This window comes from Ylistrum balloti, unplaced genomic scaffold (genome assembly GCF_031769215.1).
Source record: "Ylistrum balloti isolate Yb309-2 unplaced genomic scaffold, AGI_CSIRO_Ybal_v1 Utg370226, whole genome shotgun sequence".
Taxonomy (NCBI): Eukaryota; Metazoa; Mollusca; class Bivalvia; order Pectinida; family Pectinidae; genus Ylistrum; species Ylistrum balloti.
The window spans coordinates 499,343-518,276 of NW_026782188.1; the positions used below are offsets into that span (position 1 = coordinate 499,343).

Consider the following 18,934-nt stretch of genomic DNA (forward strand, 5'->3'; position numbering starts at 1 on the left):
TACATCATGACAACATCCTGGTACGTTACGACGATTGTAGTTCTGTACATCATTATATGTGGTCACTACTCACATAAGAAAATATAAGCGAACAGTTTACCCGCGTTAATAGGCATTGCTCTCAGGTGTCTATTTCTGCTTTTTTTTATCTATACTGGGCGATCGAGAGTCCAGTTTGATCAGAAGAATGTTTTCCATGAAAATAGCACGATCTCAGCATTTATTAAGAACAGTGTTTCGAAAACGAGGCTACATCAACAGCACTAATATTTTGATTCAATTTCATCGTTAATAGTTGTTTACAACATTGGTAGCAAGACGGTACATCATGACCGTGCTTCTGGACATCGATGCGTCATGGCGACTGTGTCTCTGGACCTTTGTACACCATGGCGACCGTGACTCTGGACCTCTGTACATGATGACCGTGTGTCTGGACCTCAGTACACCATGACGACAGTTCCCCTGGACCACTGTACACCATGACGACCGTGCCTCTGTACAACATGACGACCGTGCTTTTGTACAACATGACTACCGTTCTTCTGTACAACATGACGACCGTTCTTCTGTACAACATGACGACCGTGCTTCTGTACAACATGACGACCTTGCTTCTGTACAACATGACGGCCGTGCTTCTGTACAACATGACCACCATGCCTCTGTACAACATGACGACCGTGCTTCTGTACAACATGACGACCGTGCTTCTGTACAACATGACGGCCGTGCTTCTGTACAACATGACGTCCGTGCTTCTGTACAACATGACGACCGTGCTTCTGTACAACATGACGACCATGCTTCTATACAACATGATGACCGTGCCTCTGTACACCATGACGACCGTGTCTCTGGACCTCTGTGCGTCATGACGACCATGTTTCTGGACCTCTGTGCATCACGACCGTGTCTCTGGACCTCTGTGCATCGCGACTGTGTCTCTGGACCTCTGTGCATCACGACCGTGTCTCTGGACCTCTGTGCATCACGACCGTGTCTCTGGACCTCTGTGCATCACGACCGTGTCTCTGGACCTCTTTGCATCACGACTGTGTCTCTGGACCTCTGTGCATCATGACCGTGTCTCTGGACCTCTGTGCATCACGACCGTGTCTCTGGACCTCTGTGCATCACGACCGTGTCTCTGGACCTCTGTGCATCACGACTGTGTCTCTGGACCTCTGTGCATCATGACCGTGTCTCTGGACCTCTGTGCATCTCGACCGTGTCTCTGGACCTCTGTGCATCACGACCGTGTCTCTGGACCTCTGTGCATCACGATCGTGCCTTTGGACCTCTGTGCATCATGACCGTGTCTCTGGACCTCTGTGCGTCGTGACGACCATGTCTCTGGACCTCTGTGCGTCGTAACGACCATGTCTCTGGACATCTGTGCGTCGTGACGACCATGTCTCTGGATTTCTGTGCGTCATGACGACCATGTTTCTGGACACCATGATGACCGTGACTCCGGATCTCTGTACACCATGATGACCTTGACTCTGGATCTCTGTACACCATGACGACCGTGACTCTGGATCTCTGTGCGTCGTGACGACCATGTTTCTGGACTTCTGTACAGTATGACGACCATGTTTCTGGACTTCTGTACAGTATGACGACCGTGCCCCTTCATGACAACATCTATTTAAATGATGACGCTACCTCTTTACGTCATGACAACTCTATTTCGAGGCAATCCAGGGCGGCTTTAACCCTGTACATGATCTATCGGTCTGTAAATTGTAGAAAAATAACATAAGTATGTATACATATTTTCCTAATAGCATCATAGATTAATTCCTGCTTATCCACTGTCACGATTCAGCCAGGAGGATGTCTTAAACAAATGCTGATTTACTTTACGATCATAACATATATCACACAAAGAATTTTTCAACATACACCATGATGAACTCATCCTACTTTTCTCGAAATCATACATGGATATCGAGACGTCGGGAACAGGTCATAGAACAGGGAATTAACTGTAAACTCGAGGAAGCAGGTAAACTCGAGGAAGCAGGTTGTTGCATTCTACAAATGAAAAAAAATCACAATTGGTTATTTGAAATCACCACGCCTAAGATCACGATAAGCGGCTGGTGAAGAAGTCTGTTCATGTCTTATTTTGGCGTGTATTCCTGATATTTATAGGCAAGACAACTGACAAAACCAAGAAAATACCAACATATCAACATAATCATAATCCAAACTCAAATTCAATGAAACTCGGGCAAAATAAAATTTTAAAAAATGGAAAGATTTACACTCCTGCAAAAGTACAAAGAGAATATGACCAGGTGCTCGGAAATGGTCTTCTGGCTCATCGAGGACAACCGCCTTGTGAATTTTTGTCAGTTTAAGTAATAATGTCACGTTCTCAAATGAGAACAAGGTATACAGCAACAGAACCGACAGGCAAACTAACGAGCATCAAACAAGTCTAGCTTCATGTTTCACATTTATAACTATGACGACCATAATTGTCATCAACGAAAATCGTGATAAAGAGAACAGGCCCTTTCATATCGAATCAGCTGCGACTTTTGAACACCGTAGGCTGCAGATTCAGAAATGTTGCCATCCAAAAATTGAAAATTTACAACTGGGAAATTTAAACCATCACGTTTATCATACAGTTTAGTGGAAAGCTGTCCACATTTGTTTCGTTGTAGAAAAAGATCGAGATAAGCGGCTGATGTCCAATTCCGGTGAGCTATACTATGAGCATGGTCAATAAATCTCTATTTATTTAAAGACGTCATCAGTATATCTGAAAGTATAATTGAAGGACTTTGAAAGTTTTTTTTACCTGTTTGATAAGCTTTCGATAAGTTCAGCTTCGTATGAAAACAAAAACAAGTCTACCAACAGAAAGGCACAGTTAGTTCCCATAGGTATGGCAAAAGACGATCTTACCACCAAACTCGACGAAAATGTCAACCAGAACCTCGATCATTTTTATGATTTCGTCCGCCGTATATTTCTTCTTTGATTTGCACGTACTTTTCATGCAATATGCTTCAGTATAGTTCACAACTATATATTTTTACACCCGTTCACATTTCTTGGAGAAAAGAACTCGTTATAAGAGAAGGAATGTGTTCTTTCAGTCTAGAGTAGGGTTTGGTGGTGTATTGAAAAATCAAAGGTTGTAGAAGAGATGATTTCATAGGCTGACATTGGAGACATTTTAGAGTTCTTTAAAATCCACACACTATGAATTCCACTTCTTGAGTGAACAGTACTTCAGTGTGAAATTGAAGTTTGGCAAGGTTATTAATACATATTTTGATACCCACTTACATAAAGTCAGTCTCCTTGTGAAACAAAGTTGGCAGTGATGGGAGAACAGTTAGATCTCACTTGTATGTCAATAATGGAACCCACAATTTAACCATGATTTCATCTTCAGTGCATTTCAGTCTTGTTTTACACGCATTTTTCACGAAATGCATCCCAGTGCAGTTCAGAACCTTTCTTGGAAAGAAAGCTCTCGGAGAATGAAAGGGGTTTTCTTTAGTTTGAAACGGAAATGGAGAGATGTTTTTTGGAAAGATTTAGTTATAATTATATACTTAAGGTATTGATAAATTCAAAATACTCCGTGTCTCCGTCTTCCCTAAATTTCCAGATTAATTTTAGTCATATGTAAACATCACGGAAGTTGCTGTAAATATCGATACATACTTAAATGTGATATTGTACTTAAGGAGAAACAATACACGTATATAGAATCTTATCCGAGTTTTCATTTGATGTGGAGATTTATGAGACGGGTCTAGGAGTTCTTTCATCGAGCGTGCGGCTAAATAAAAAAGCGACGAGTCATACATCACAATCAAAAGGACACAAATTGAAGATCCTTTTTACCTCATGATCGAATTTTTAATCAAACATGGTAGAAAAAGAACATTTATATGTCAACGTTAAGTCATGTCCGCTATATATCTATGGTCTCCATTGTTACGTCACTATGCAATCAGAATGTGTGACGTCATTTTATTATATAAAGGAGCGTCACAATAATCTATATTACACGTGCGTAGTACACAAAAATATTACAAATTATTCTGATTATTTTTAAGTTTTCGCAGTTTCTTTTCCCTATTAGTCCTAATTTGCATACCAAGCAATATGTGGTTATCCCTATGTAAAACACTATGATGTACAAACAGACCAATTCTGAAATAGACAACATAAAGTTACACAAATATCTACACTATACTGCACCTAGCCGGGACATGTATTATAATTTTTACAGCAAATTTTATAACATTTATATACGAATCTGCAATATGTTTTTTTTTCTGAATGCCTCCTCTGCTTGTGTCCAGTCTCTGAGCGGAGAGTATGACACAATAAACAGTGTGCTGGCAAGTCCTTTATGAAATATACGGTTCATTCACAATCACTGTTTTTGATATGTAAAGGAGACTGATACCATAACATCTCTAGATTTTTCATGAACAACAAAAGTTTGTTGTATACTAGGTTGATTACAATTCTATTTTACATTAAATTGTCAACACATGTACTTTTTACACTACATCAATAGCAGACATACGAATAGGGTACCATTCTCACCAGACCCCTCTTTATCTTCTCTACATAAAGAAACATCCTTTGTTCACTCTAGATATTTATCTTCTTTATTTATACTAGATATTTATCAAACATTCACCAGAGCTCTGTTATATCTACACCGTACACCAGTCTAACAGATGAATTTCATTACTTGGCCATCAAGAAATGAGCTTAGTTTGATATGTTCTCCTGAAACCAAATTTTAATTTCCCTTTACGCGAACTTTGCCTTTCTTAGTTGTGAGAACCTGCTTCCCGAGACGTGATGTTCCTGTCATGTTACAGCTTACTGCATATAGAGAGTTTCTTCACAAGATCATGAATCCCATGAACGTCTAACGCATGAATTTTGAAACCTCTTTCTTTGATAGTGTCCATGTTTTTTCATATGTAGTTATATGCTTCGACAAAGCTTGGGAAAAAGATTCAAGATACATTCGTAATTTGATCCTCGCACGCTAACTTCATACATGCTGAAGATAGAACTATACTTTTTGTAAAATCCATAGTTTAATATGCAGATTCGATTGATAAATGTGCCACAGGGAAGTTCATACAAACGACACATGTGACAACTCGGATATGGTTTAATAATGATATTATGCCGTGTAACTAGATAGCTACATAGGGCCAGACTGTAATACCAAAAACATGGTGGTAACAGCTGGGAACATCGATCTGCAGCAACATCAGTTTATACTATTGGGTACAACAGTTACATAGCACAAGAACAAAACTAAATACACAAAGTGAGATATGACAGATTAGGACAGGTGGAAAGACTGGACAAATTGTGATGGACGACAGGACAGTCGATGACGCGTTCAGATCAGCAGGACAAGTGCCGGGTTTGGAGATATGGAGAATAGAGGTATGATAATGAGGTTGAATCATAAACAGACGGGAATCACGGCTGTAGATTTGGAGGGAAGAGGTTGAATCATAACAGACGGGAATCACGGCTGTAGATATGGAGGGTAGAGGCTGAATCATTGAAAGACGGGAATCCACGGCTGTAGATATGGAGGGTAGAGGTTGAATCATAACAGACGGTAATCACGGCTGTAGATATGGAGGGAAGAGGTTGCAATATTGACAGACGGGAATCATGGCTGTAGATATGGAGGGTAGAGGTTGCAATATTAACAGACGGGAATCACGGCTGTAGATTTGGAGGGTAGAGGTTGAATCATAACAGACGGGAATCACGGCTGTAGATATGGAGGGAAGAGGTTGCAATATTGACAGACGGGAATCATGGCTGTAGATATGGAGGGTAGAGGTTGCAATATTAACAGACGGGAATCACGGCTGTAGATTTGGAGGGTAGAGGTTGAATAATTGACAGACGGGAATCACGGCTGTAGATTTGGAGGGTAGAGGTTGAATAATTAACAGACGGGAATCACGGCTGTAGATTTGGAGGGTAGAGGTTGAATCATTTACAGACGAGAATCACGTAACAAAGTCCATTCACCTGTCACATATTTATGATATGTTTACACCTGTATATGATATATTTACACCTGTATATGATATGTTTACACCTGTATATATGTTTACACCTGTATATTTGTTTACACCTGTATATATGTTTACACCTGTATATGATATGTTTACACCTGTATATGATATGTTTACACCTGTATATATGTTTACACCTGTATATATGTTTACACCTGTATATGATATGTTTACACCTGTATATGATATGTTTACACCTGTATATGATATATTTACACCTGTATATATGTTTACACCTGTATATGATATATTTACACCTGTATATATGTGTACACCTGTACATGATATGTTTACACCTGTATATATGTGTACACCCTGTATATGATATGTTTACACCTGTATATATGTTTACACCTGTATATATGTTTACACCTGTATATGATATGTTTACACCTGTATATGATATATTTACACCTGTATCTATGTTTACACCTGTATATGATATGTTTACACCTGTATATATATGTACACCTGTATGTATGTTTACACCTGTATATGATATTGTTTACACCTGTATATGATATGTTTACACCTGTTTATATGTTTACACCTGTATATATGTGTACACCTGTATATGACATGATTAAACTGTATATATGTTTACACCTGTATATGATATGTGTACACCTGTATATAATATGTGTACACCTGTATATATGTGTACACTTGTATATGATATGTGTACACCTGTATATATGTGTACACCTGTATATGACATGTTTAAACTGTATAAGTGTTTACACCTGGATATATGTTTACACCTGTATATGATATGTTTACACATGTATATGATATGTTTACACCTGTTTATATGTTTACACCTGTATATATGTTTACACCTGTATATATGTTTACACCTGTATATATGTTTACACCTGTTTATATGTTTACACCTGTATACTATACTGTGGACTAAAACTACAACAAATATATTTGAAATTAAGTTTAGCTGGGTAATGAGTTTGTTGCTTCTATCATAGAAGTGTCATCTAAAGTCCTATCCCGATAAAATTTTCAGTTCATTCAGATCTTGAGACTGATCTAGAAGACACTATATAATACACTGCCCCGTCAGACTGATCTATAAGACACTATATAATACACTGCCCCGTCAGACTGATCTAGAAAACACTATATAATACACTGCATCGTCAGACTGATCTATAAGACACTATATAAAACACTGCCCCGTCAGACTGATCTAGAAAACACTATATAATACACTGCATCGTCAGACTGATCTATAAGACACTATATAAAACACTGCCCCGTCAGACTGATCTAGAAAACACTATATAATACACTGCATCGTCAGACTGATCTATAAGACACTATATAAAACACTGCCCCGTCAGACTGATCTATAAGACACTATATAAAACACTGCCCCGTCAGACTAATCTATAAGATACTATATAATACACTGCATCGTCAGACTGATCTAGAAGATACTATATAATACACTGCATCGTCAGACTGATCTAGAAAACACTATATAATACACTGCATCGTCAGACTGATCTAGAAAACACTATATAATACACTGCCCCTTCAGATGTTAATCTAGAAGATACTATATAATACACTGCATCGTCAGACTGATCTAGAAAACACTATATAAAACACTGCCCCTTCAGATGTTAATCTAGAAGATACTATATAAAACACTGCCCCTTCAGATGCTGATCTAGAAGATACTATATAATACACTGCATCGTCAGACTGATCTAGAAAACACTATATAATACACTGCCCCTTCAGATGTTAATCTAGAAGATACTATATAAAACACTGCCCCTTCAGATGTTAATCTAGAAGATACTATATAATACACTGCCCCGTCAGACTGATCTAGAAAACACTATATAATACACTGCATCGTCAGACTGATCTAGAAGATACTATATAATACACTGCATCGTCAGACTGATCTAGAAAACAATATATAATACACTGCATCGTCAGACTGATCTAGAAAACACTATATAATACACTGCATCGTCAGACTGATCTAGAAAACACTATATAATACACTGCATCGTCAGACTGATCTAGAAAACAATATATAATACACTGCCCCGTCAGACTGATCTAGAAGATACTATATAATACACTGCATCATCAGACTGATCTATAAGATACTATATAAAACACTGCCCTGTCAGACTGATCTAGAAAACACTATATAAAACACTGCATCGTCAGACTGATCTATAAGACACTATATAAAACACTGCCCCTTCAGATGTTAATCTAGAAGATACTATATAATACACTGCCCCGTCAGACTGATCTAGAAAACACTATATAATACACTGCCCCGTCAGACTGATCTAGAAAACACTATATAATACACTGCATCGTCAGACTGATCTATAAGACACTATATAAAACACTGCCCCTTCAGATGTTAATCTAGAAGATACTATATAATACACTGCCCCGTCAGACTGATCTAGGAAACACTATATAATATACTGCATCGTCAGACTGATCTATAAGACACTATATAAAACACTGCCCCTTCAGATGTTAATCTAGAAGATACTATATAATACACTGCCCCGTCAGACTGATCTAGAAAACACTATATAATACACTGCATCGTCAGACTGATCTATAAGACACTATATAAAACACTGCCCCTTCAGATGTTAATCTAGAAGATACTATATAATACACTGCCCCGTCAGACTGATCTAGAAAACACTATATAATACACTGCATCGTCAGACTGATCTATAAGACACTATATAAAACACTGCCCCTTCAGATGTTAATCTAGAAGATACTATATAATACACTGCCCCGTCAGATGCTGATCTAGAAGATACTATATAATACACTGCATCGTCAGACTGATCTAGAAAACACTATACAAAACACTGCCCCTTCAGATGTTAATCTAGAAGATACTATATAATACACTGCCCCGTCAGACTGATCTAGAAAACACTATATAATACACTGCCCCTTCAGATGTTAATCTAGAAGATACTATATAATACACTGCCCCGTCAGACTGATCTAGAAAACACTATATAATACACTGCATCGTCAGACTGATCTATAAGACACTATATAAAACACTGCCCCTTCAGATGTTAATCTAGAAGATACTATATAATACACTGCCCCGTCAGATGCTGATCTAGAAGACACTATATAATACAATGCCCCGTCAGATGCTGATCTAGAAGACACTATATAATACACTGCCCCGTCAGACGCTGATCTAAAAGACACTATATAATACACTGCCCCGTCAGACGCTGATCTAGAAGACACTATATAATAAATTGCCTCGTCAGACGCTGATCTAGATACACTATTCCGTCAGACACTGATCTGGAAGACACTATATAATACACTGTTCCGTCAGACACTGATTTAGAAGACACTATATAATACACTGCCCCGTCAGACTGATCTAGAAGACACTATATAATACACTGCCCCGTCAGACTGATCTTGAAGACACTATATAATACACTGCCCCGTCAGACTGATCTTGAAGACACACTGCCCCGTCAGACTGATCTTGAAGACACTATATAATACACTGCCCCGTCAGACTGATCTTGAAGACACTATATAATACACTGCCCCGTCAGACGCTGACTGATTTAGTGTAATGAAACAGAACGATCCTATTGCCATAAAATTGAATGGGCTGTTTTCTTATCTTTTTTTAATTTCTATATAAAACTAAATCTGATTAGCTGTACTTGTTTACCCTTCGCTGAGATCCACTGTGATGTGGTGTCAGGACGCCATCTCACCGAAATGATCACACACATGTTACATTAATACGATTTGACAGGAATATTTTAGTTCCGCGCATTAAGATTTTCTTTCATACCAGCATGAAACCAGCAAAATACTTTTGTCAAATCTTATAATTAATTTCTTAGATATGTTTCAAAAACTAGAAAACCTCACATAGATGTATAAAGGGCCTGTTTCCAGTAATGTTAATTCTCCATAGGAGCCTGCCCCCGTATAATTTCTTATCTAGCTCAACTACTGTTTTTTTCTTTTCCGAAAAATAATTTTACACCTTTCCGACACCCAGATTTCATAATTTCAGTGGAAATGTATTTTTATAAAGTTGTCAATTTCAGCATCAAAGACATAAGTTCGTAAATAAAAGAAGGTTATCTCGAAATTGTAATTCGCAACATAGTATAAATTTCTTTTGATAAATATTTCCAAAACATCGTGTTTATTCATAAAACATAAAAAAAATATATTCTCGGATGAAAATGCACTTGCAGAGACATAATTATGAAGAAAAATGCCATAAATTTGCAATTTTCTCCCGTTATATAGTTTTTGATGCAAATTTCCATCAGAAAATCGGATAGAGCTTTTTACTTGTTTCATAAGTGTACCAAAGATCAGCTAATTCCATGTGGTGGAACGTTCTCATATCGCCGCCTGAATGTGGTTGTAAATTGAAAGAAAAGGGGAAATGAGTAACAACCTTGTCTGAAACTCTATTATATAGCTTATTATATACAAACTTTTATATTGAATATCAGAGCGAATATTTTCATGACAGGTTTATGATGTGTAACGACTAAATAAAAAGTATCGATATAAAGATTTACACTGAGGACACCCTGATACATGAAGACTGTTCTATCTCAAGCTGTCCTCTTCTAAATTTTCTGATCGTGTGGCCTTGTACATTTATCTGTATCTTCTTGTCTTTGTCTATACGTTTACGAAATCATTCACTCGACGCTAGCATCTCCAAAGCGTTGTGGCTCTGTCAGGGTTGGGACCCTGACTTGTCTCACTTTCTTTGTGCCTGCCGACCACGCCACATCGAATAGATAGATTATCCATATGAAATACTTAATTTTGTTCTAAGTAATCAATCAATTCTGCACTTCTTGGAGGTATTGAATGTGATTTACTATATTGTCTTGTTATTTTGTGCAATTAGTTTTCATTATTTATCACACATTTTCGCATAATTGTATTAAACTACTAAGTATTAGCTGTTTACAGCAATCATTGGTGGCTTGCTATTTTGTTACTTTATCGACGCTTCATAAACCAATCGTTATTGTTTCAAGATGGAGGGTAAATGTGTTGGAGAAGAGTGTCAAGTATACTTCAAGAAACGTAGTGGCAATAAGAACAGAAGTGCACGCAATGTAAATAGTCCACAATATAAATGGCTCCTAGATACGCTGGTGCAACAAGGATTGATGTCAGCAAATGAACAAGCATTTATTTGCCAGAAGTGCTACATGAAGTATCTTCGGAACAAAAATCAGCCTGAACCTGAAATAGAGGAAGAAGACGATTCCCCGTCCCATATCCTGCCGTTGCTGACCCTTCATGATCTTTTGAATGGATCATCTTCACACAAAAAATGCTGTCTCTGTCTTGTTACCTTTCCAAAAAATGGAACAAAATCATCAGTCTTACCAAAACGTGCAAGACATCACCTGATCTATTCACACAAACTGTGGTGTCCCACCTCATCTCGCGTCTGCTCCATTCACCTTATTGGTAACGACTTAGATCCGTCTACAGAGGTTGTCCTTGATGGTAGAGGTTCCTTGGAATCTCAGTTACCATCAAAATCGTCCAAAATCATTAATGACCGCATAGAGGTGTCACACGTCCTTTCACAGAACCAGTCTGCGTTTACAATAAACTTTTCTTCTCTTGATGACTCGGCATGCATGGCCTTGACAGGTTGGTCCAAAGATAAGTTCCTCGAAATCCACTCGCACTGTTCCCCATATCTTTCATCTGGTATATATACCAAGACTACACACGATGCTCTATTACTGTTCTGGGTAAAACTGAAAACCGACATTTCCTGGAGTCGGTGTTCTTCTCTTTTTGGAATTTCCAAGTCAAGTGTGTCCAAAACTTTCCACTCCATAGTACAGGCATTAGACACATCGATAGTCCCACAATTTCTAGGTCCGAATCACTTGACAAGAGAACAATTGCTCGGGCACAATACTGTCTTTTCAGAAGCATTTTTTGGAGATAAAGCCACTGCCATATTAGATGGCACCTATATTAATATCCAGAAAAGCTCCGACCACAAGCTCCAGAGAATGTCCTACTGTGGCCAGAAGAAGAGAAACTATGTCAGATTCATGAGCATCGCCTTACCAGATGGCTACATTCTGGACACCGTAGGACCATTCACTGGCAGCGAAAATGATGCTACAATTACAAAATAAGTCATGGACAAACTAGTTACTTGGCTACAACCAGACGACAACGTTGTCGTTGACCGAGGTTTTAGAGATGTCCTACCAGTTCTCGAAACCTCTGGCCTCAATGCTAGCATGCCGTCATACCTGAAACCCGGTCAAAGTCAACATTCTGATGTCCAAGCAAATCTTGACAGAACTATCACCAAATCGAGGTGAATTGTGGAATCCTATCAAGGTCGTCTGAAACACTGGACGTTCTTCCGAACGCAATTGGTGTCTAACAGCTTTATCAATGTCATTGAGGCTTTGCTTCGAACCGTCACAGCCTGTCTGAATGGTATTTGAGGACCGATCTACCAGAGATCTCCAGAGAGAGATGCCAAAGATAGGCTAATGGCTGAACGTATGAAGGACCGTTTGACAACACCGAATGGTTTAGCTCAGAGAGTCAAGATAGATCCGGATCTATCTAGACGGGCAAGGTCCGAGTTTGTCAAGATGGATGCATCTTCCGTACTGTTTCCCCGTCTCGATCTTGATTACTTGAGAACCATTACGTGTGGAACGTATCAGATATCTTTGGCTCCTGGTTACATCGCCGAACATTTAAGTGATGACGGAGACTATGAGGTGTGGCTTTACCAGCACTCCCCAGACCTTCTCCGATGTCAAATACATTCTCGACACAAAAGCCAAACGAAATATAACGTTTGGATACGGTTCACCGTTTCACCCGATGTTGAGGCCCCAATAAAGGACTACTACTGCCAGTGCCAAGTTGGAGAGAGAACGATGGGAATGTGTGCGCACATCTCCAGTATCTTGTACTACCTTGGGTATTACAGGACGCTGGAAAACCCTCGACCATTACAACCACAGGTAAAGAAATTCCGACAAAACTTGAAATAGTTTTCCATGCGGCAACGGAGTGCATATGTCGAAAGTATGTTTGGGGTTCGATATGAAAGATCCCCGTTACCATGTGACTAACCAAACTTATAAATATAGGTATTATACAATCGCCCGTAGCTATGAACACTTCCGTAAATGCGAAAACCAACCAAAATCATAAGGAACACGTTTTGTTTGTTGTTCTGTCTATTTGTCAGCCAATGTCTTCAACCACGGGGACTTGTGAAGTAGCCATCTTGGATTTTTTTTATGAAAAAGTGTTTCTCTCACTTTTTTTCATATCTTTGTACATATTCTCAACATACCGAGCAAATACTCTCGTTTTTTTTTTGTTAATTATCTGAAGAAAGTCGAAAATCGGCAATTCAACCATAGGCTAATTCAACCCAACATTTGAAAATGTTCCACCACTTACATTTTGATGATTTTTCCTCTCATCAATAGCATATTACGTACTATTTAATAGGATAAAAATTGGTTTGCATCCAACGCCCATAAAAGGGTGTATTCTCTAAAAAACACAGTTTTTGTGTCTAAAATGTTATCATCGAAAATGGCATTTTTGAGATTGTTTCTTCCATCAAACAGCCAAATGGCGCGATGGAAACATGATTTTTTTGTCACAATCATGCCATGAATGTATTCTTTACGGTGACTATCATTTGATTAGATTTTCATTAATATTTTACATAACATGCACATATTTATCAACACTTAGCTTCTGAAAGGTACAACTTTGAGGAGCCATAAAAAACAAACCAAGTGACCTAAATCTTTATACTTTATAGATTTGTGACCACAACGGCATGGGCAATGCACCACCAACAGGAAATTTGAATCAGAGAAGGGGCCGTTTTGGAAACCGGCCCTTTGATAATTTATTGACCGAGTAATTCATAACAAATCACTACGCATAACAGCTGGTTAGATTCACATCAATATGTCTCCCTCATACCTAACAGACATTCCATTCCTCCATTAGTATCGTCCTTGAAACAACACAATTTGAGAAACTCTGAAAATTATTCCATTTCTAACTTTCGTTTACAATCTACACTCAATTCTTTTATACCTTCTACGTGAAGGTTGTGGAATGATCTAGACACTAATATTAAAACTGCGTCCTCTTGTAAGATCTTCAAAGACCCGTCTTTCTCAACAAAAAGAAACATTTAATGTACCTGATTACTACCTAGTTGGAGATCGTAAGCTAAATATGTTATTAACCAAACTTGACCATAAATGCAGCCTTTTAAATGAATATCTCTTCAACGTTAATCTAATGGACTCTCCTTTGTGCATGTGGGTATCCTTATGAAAATGCTCATCATTTCTTCTTTGCATGTGGTAGATACAACGACCAACGTCTGACCATGTTCATATACCTTCATAAATATTTGCCGTTAAGTTTAGATAAATTACCATTCGGCCATGAAGACTACTCAAGTGATGATAATAAGGATATATCTATATATGTCCAACAGTACATATTGAGTACTCGCCGGTTTAGATAGGTCACGTTCCGCTTTCTTGTGTCTCTCTATGAGATCTCATAATTATGCGTTTAATAATTTGTGTCCGGTTTCCATGACTTACGAGAATGCCTGTGTTGTGTGATATCATGATTCGTTTGGTGCGGTTAAATGTACAATATAGTTGTAAGAGTAGGTGTGAGTATCATCCTTATATAAATAGCTCAATATAAAGATGTAGGGAAAATATATTCATGTGGTAGTTATAGCCGGTGTAGTAGTGGGTCATTCGGTTATAGTCGGTGTAGCAGTGGGCCATTCGGTTATAGTCGGTGTAGTAGTGGGTCATTCGGTTATAGTCGGTGTAGTAGTGGTCCATTCGGTTATAGTCGGTGTAGTAGTGGACCATTCGGTTATAGTCGGTGTAGTAGTGGGTCATTCGGTTATAGTCGGTGTAGTAGTGGGCCATTCGGTTATAGTCGGTGTAGTAGTGGGCGATTCGGTCATAGTCGTGTAGTAGTGGGTCATTCGGTTATAGTCGATGTAGTAGTGGGTCATTCGGTTATAGTCGTGTAGTAGTGGGCCATTCGGTTATAGTCGGTGTAGTAGTGGGTCATTCGGTTATAACCGGTGTAGTAGTGGGCCATCCGGTTATAGTCGGTGTAGTAGTGGGCCATTCGGTTATAGTCAGTGTAGTAGTGGGCCATTCGGTTATAGTCGGTGTAGTAGTGGGCCATCAGGTTATAGTCAGTGTAGTAGTGGGTCATTCGGTTATAGTCGGTGTAGTAGTGGTCCATTCGGTTATAGTCGGTGTAGTAGTGGACCATTCGGTTATAGTCGGTGTAGTAGTGGGCCATTCGGTTAAAGTCGGTGTAGTAGTGGGCCATTCGGTTATATCCGGTGTAGTAGTGGGCCGTTCGGTTATAGTCAGTGTAGTAGTGGGCCATTCGGTTATAGCCGGTGTAGTAGTGGGCCATTCGGTTATAGCCGGTGTAGTAGTAGACCATTCGGTTATAGTCGTGTAGTAGTGGTTCATTCGGTTATAGTCGTGTAGTAGTGGGTCATTCGGTTATAGTCGATGTAGTAGTGGGTCATTCGGTTATAGTCGTGTAGTAGTGGGTCATTCGGTTATAGTCGATGTAGTAGTGGGTCATTCGGTTATAGTCGTGTAGTAGTGGGCCATTCGGTTATAGCCGGTGTAGTAGTAGACCATTCGGTTATAGTCGTGTAGTAGTGGTTCATTCGGTTATAGTCGTGTAGTAGTGGGTCATTCGGTTATAGTCGATGTAGTAGTGGGTCATTCGGTTATAGTCGTGTAGTAGTGGGCCATCCGGTTATAGTCGGTGTAGTAGTGGGTCATTCGGTTATAACCGGTGTAGTAGTGGGCCATCCGGTTATAGTCGGTGTAGTAGTGGGTCATTCGGTTATAGTCGGTGTAGTAGTGGGCCATTCGGTTATAGTCGGTGTAGTAGCGGGCCATTCAGCTATAGTCGGTGTAGTAGTGGGTCATTCGGTTATAACCGGTGTAGTAGTGGGCCATCCGGTTATAGTCGGTGTAGTAGTGGTCCATTCGGTTATAGTCAGTGTAGTAGTGGGCCATTCGGTTATAGTCGGTGTAGTAGTAGGCCATCAGGTTATAGTCAGTGTAGTAGTGGGCCATTCGGTTATAGTCAGTGTACTAGTGGGCCATTTGGTTATAGTCGGTGTAGTAGTGGGCCATTCGGTTATAGTCAGTGTAGTAGTGGGCCATTCGGTTATATCCGGTGTAGTAGTGGGCCATTCGGTTATAGTCGGTGTAGTAGTGGGCCATTCAGTTATATCCGGTGTAGTAGTGGGCCGTTCGGTTATAGTCAGTGTAGTAGTGGGCCATTCGGTTATAGTCAGTGTAGTAGTGGGCCATTCGGTTATAGTCGTGTAGTAGTGGGCCGTTCGGTTATAGTCGGTTTAGAAGTGGACCATTCGGTTATATCCGGTGTAGTAGTGGGTCATTCGGTTATAGTCGGTGTAGTAGTGGGCCATTCGGATATAGTCGGTTTAGAAGTGGACCATTCGGTTATATCCGGTGTAGTAGTGGGCCATTCGGTTATAGTCGGTGTAGTAGTGGGCCATTCGGTTATATCCGGTGTAGTAGTGGGTCATTCGGTTATAGTCGGTGTAGTAGTGGGCCATTCGGTTATATCCGGTGTAGTAGTGGGTCATTCGGTTATATCCGGTGTAGTAGTGGGCCATTCGGTTATATCCGGTGTAGTAGTGGGTCATTCGGTTATATCCGGTGTAGTAGTGGGCCATTCGGTTATATCCGGTGTAGTAGTGGGTCATTCGGTTATATCCGGTGTAGTAGTGGACCATTCGGTTATATCCGGTGTAGTAGTGGGCCATTCGGTTATATCCGGTGTATTAGTGGGCCATTCGGTTATATCCGGTGTAGTAGTGGGTCATTCGGTTATAGTCGGTGTAGCAGTGGGTCATTCGGTTATATCCGGTGTAGTAGTGGGCCATTCGGTTATATCCGGTGTAGTAGTGGGTCATTCGGTTATAGTCGGTGTAGCAGTGGGCCATTCGGTTATATCCGGTGTAGTAGTGGACCATTCGGTTATATCCGGTGTAGTAGTGGGTCATTCGGTTATATCCGGTGTAGTAGTGGACCATTCGGTTATATCCGGTGTAGTAGTGGGCCATTCGGTTATATCCGGTGTAGTGGAAACGAATATTCAAGAAAGAGTGGAATAAACTGGAGGAAGTCAATCAGTTCCGGGTGTGGTAGACATTTGAACAGCATAAAACAGTGAATAGTGTTAGGTCCTTACTGTATCGGCTCTGTACTGGAGGGTACTATTTACGTGACAATCATCTTATTGTGTTAATATAGATAAGTGTCATTTAAGAGGTATTGAGTATGAATGTATTTATTTAGCCATGAAATTCGAGTAAATCTCTCTCTCTCTCTCTCTCTCTCTCTCTCTCTCTCTCTCTCTCTCTCTCTCTCTCTCTCTCTCTCTCTCTCTCTCTCTCTCTCTCTCGTTACTAAAAATGATAATTATTTTGAGCCATCTTGTAATGCATATATGCAATTGTTTTTCTTCTAAAGGAAAGGACAAGATAATATGTTTAAACTAAAAGCTGGCTAGACATGACGTGACGTCATTGACAGCTAATTCGCACCACTTTCAGTCATTCAAAATTCCTTCTTGAATGGGTCGGTCACATTCACAGCGGGTATACATACAATAATCCGTTGTTTTATCTTGTTTATTTTTTGTGTACATTGTAAGATATTTGAATATTTTACACTGTTGTAGACCGTTTTTGTTCACATCATTGTTCACCATGTGAATGTAAACAGATATTCTATCAATACAAAAAGAAAATCCAACAGACCCGCCGCAAGGTGGCGTGTTGTCATAGACTCCTCCACTCAATATCAAGTGGGCCAAGCTAAATGTGTAGATTTTTTTATTTTTGTTTTTGTTTAATGTTTTTTTTTCATCGAGAAATGAAAAGAAAAAAATCGACGAATCAGAAAGCAGCATTTTGCGTACAAACAACGACTAGTTAATTATTATACAATGTAATTTTTGTTATGTTTGCCTACATTGACCCGGTAAGTCGGATGTTGTGAGTCTTGGTGAGTCAACTTAGCAGTATTGTACTTTAAAGAAACTTCTACTACTGATGAAACATATACCTTTACCACTGTGTTGAATTTGAAATTAAAAAGTTCAAAATTCTCTCCGCTGGATCTTGATTTGATTGAAAATGGGTCTGACTTTTCTTTGTCATCTTTGGACCATGGAAAGAAAACATCACGAGTATTTCCAATACTTTCGCGTTAATTTTCTAACGTAATTTTCAGTATGACCATCACTGATCGAACATTTTAGCATATCATTAACCTTTAAATTATATATTGCAAGATTTTGAATAAATTGTCCATTAACTTTTAGGGTTCCTGTGAAATGTTTGATACAACAGTAAACTTGTCTCTTCATACGATTAGTTATTGGCGGGAGTCGCATATATGCAAACATGTCTATATATATACTTTATTGGTAAAAACAATATAATACAACACGTAGAAGGAAGGTATAACCTTTATCAAACACTTTGTACAGAAACTAAAGGTTGTGCTGCAGGAGGGAACAACCCACGGGGAATTCTACAGTGGTGATTCCTACATACTTCTCAAGGTAATATATACTCTGTATGTGTATGTTGTGTACTGTATGATAAATCG

General features: G+C 39.2%; 1 protein-coding gene across 1 annotated transcript in view; it reads left to right on the forward strand.

Annotated features, from left to right (window-relative positions):
• Positions 1–5,391: 5,391 nt before the first annotated feature.
• Positions 5,392–18,934, forward strand: part of LOC132551936 (gelsolin, cytoplasmic-like) — a 43,579-nt gene continuing 30,036 nt past the window's right edge. The window contains exons 1-2 of the mRNA XM_060216077.1: positions 5,392–5,466; positions 18,813–18,887. Coding sequence (XP_060072060.1) covers positions 5,392–5,466; positions 18,813–18,887 — 150 coding nt within the window. The remainder of the gene's footprint in view (positions 5,467–18,812; positions 18,888–18,934) is intronic.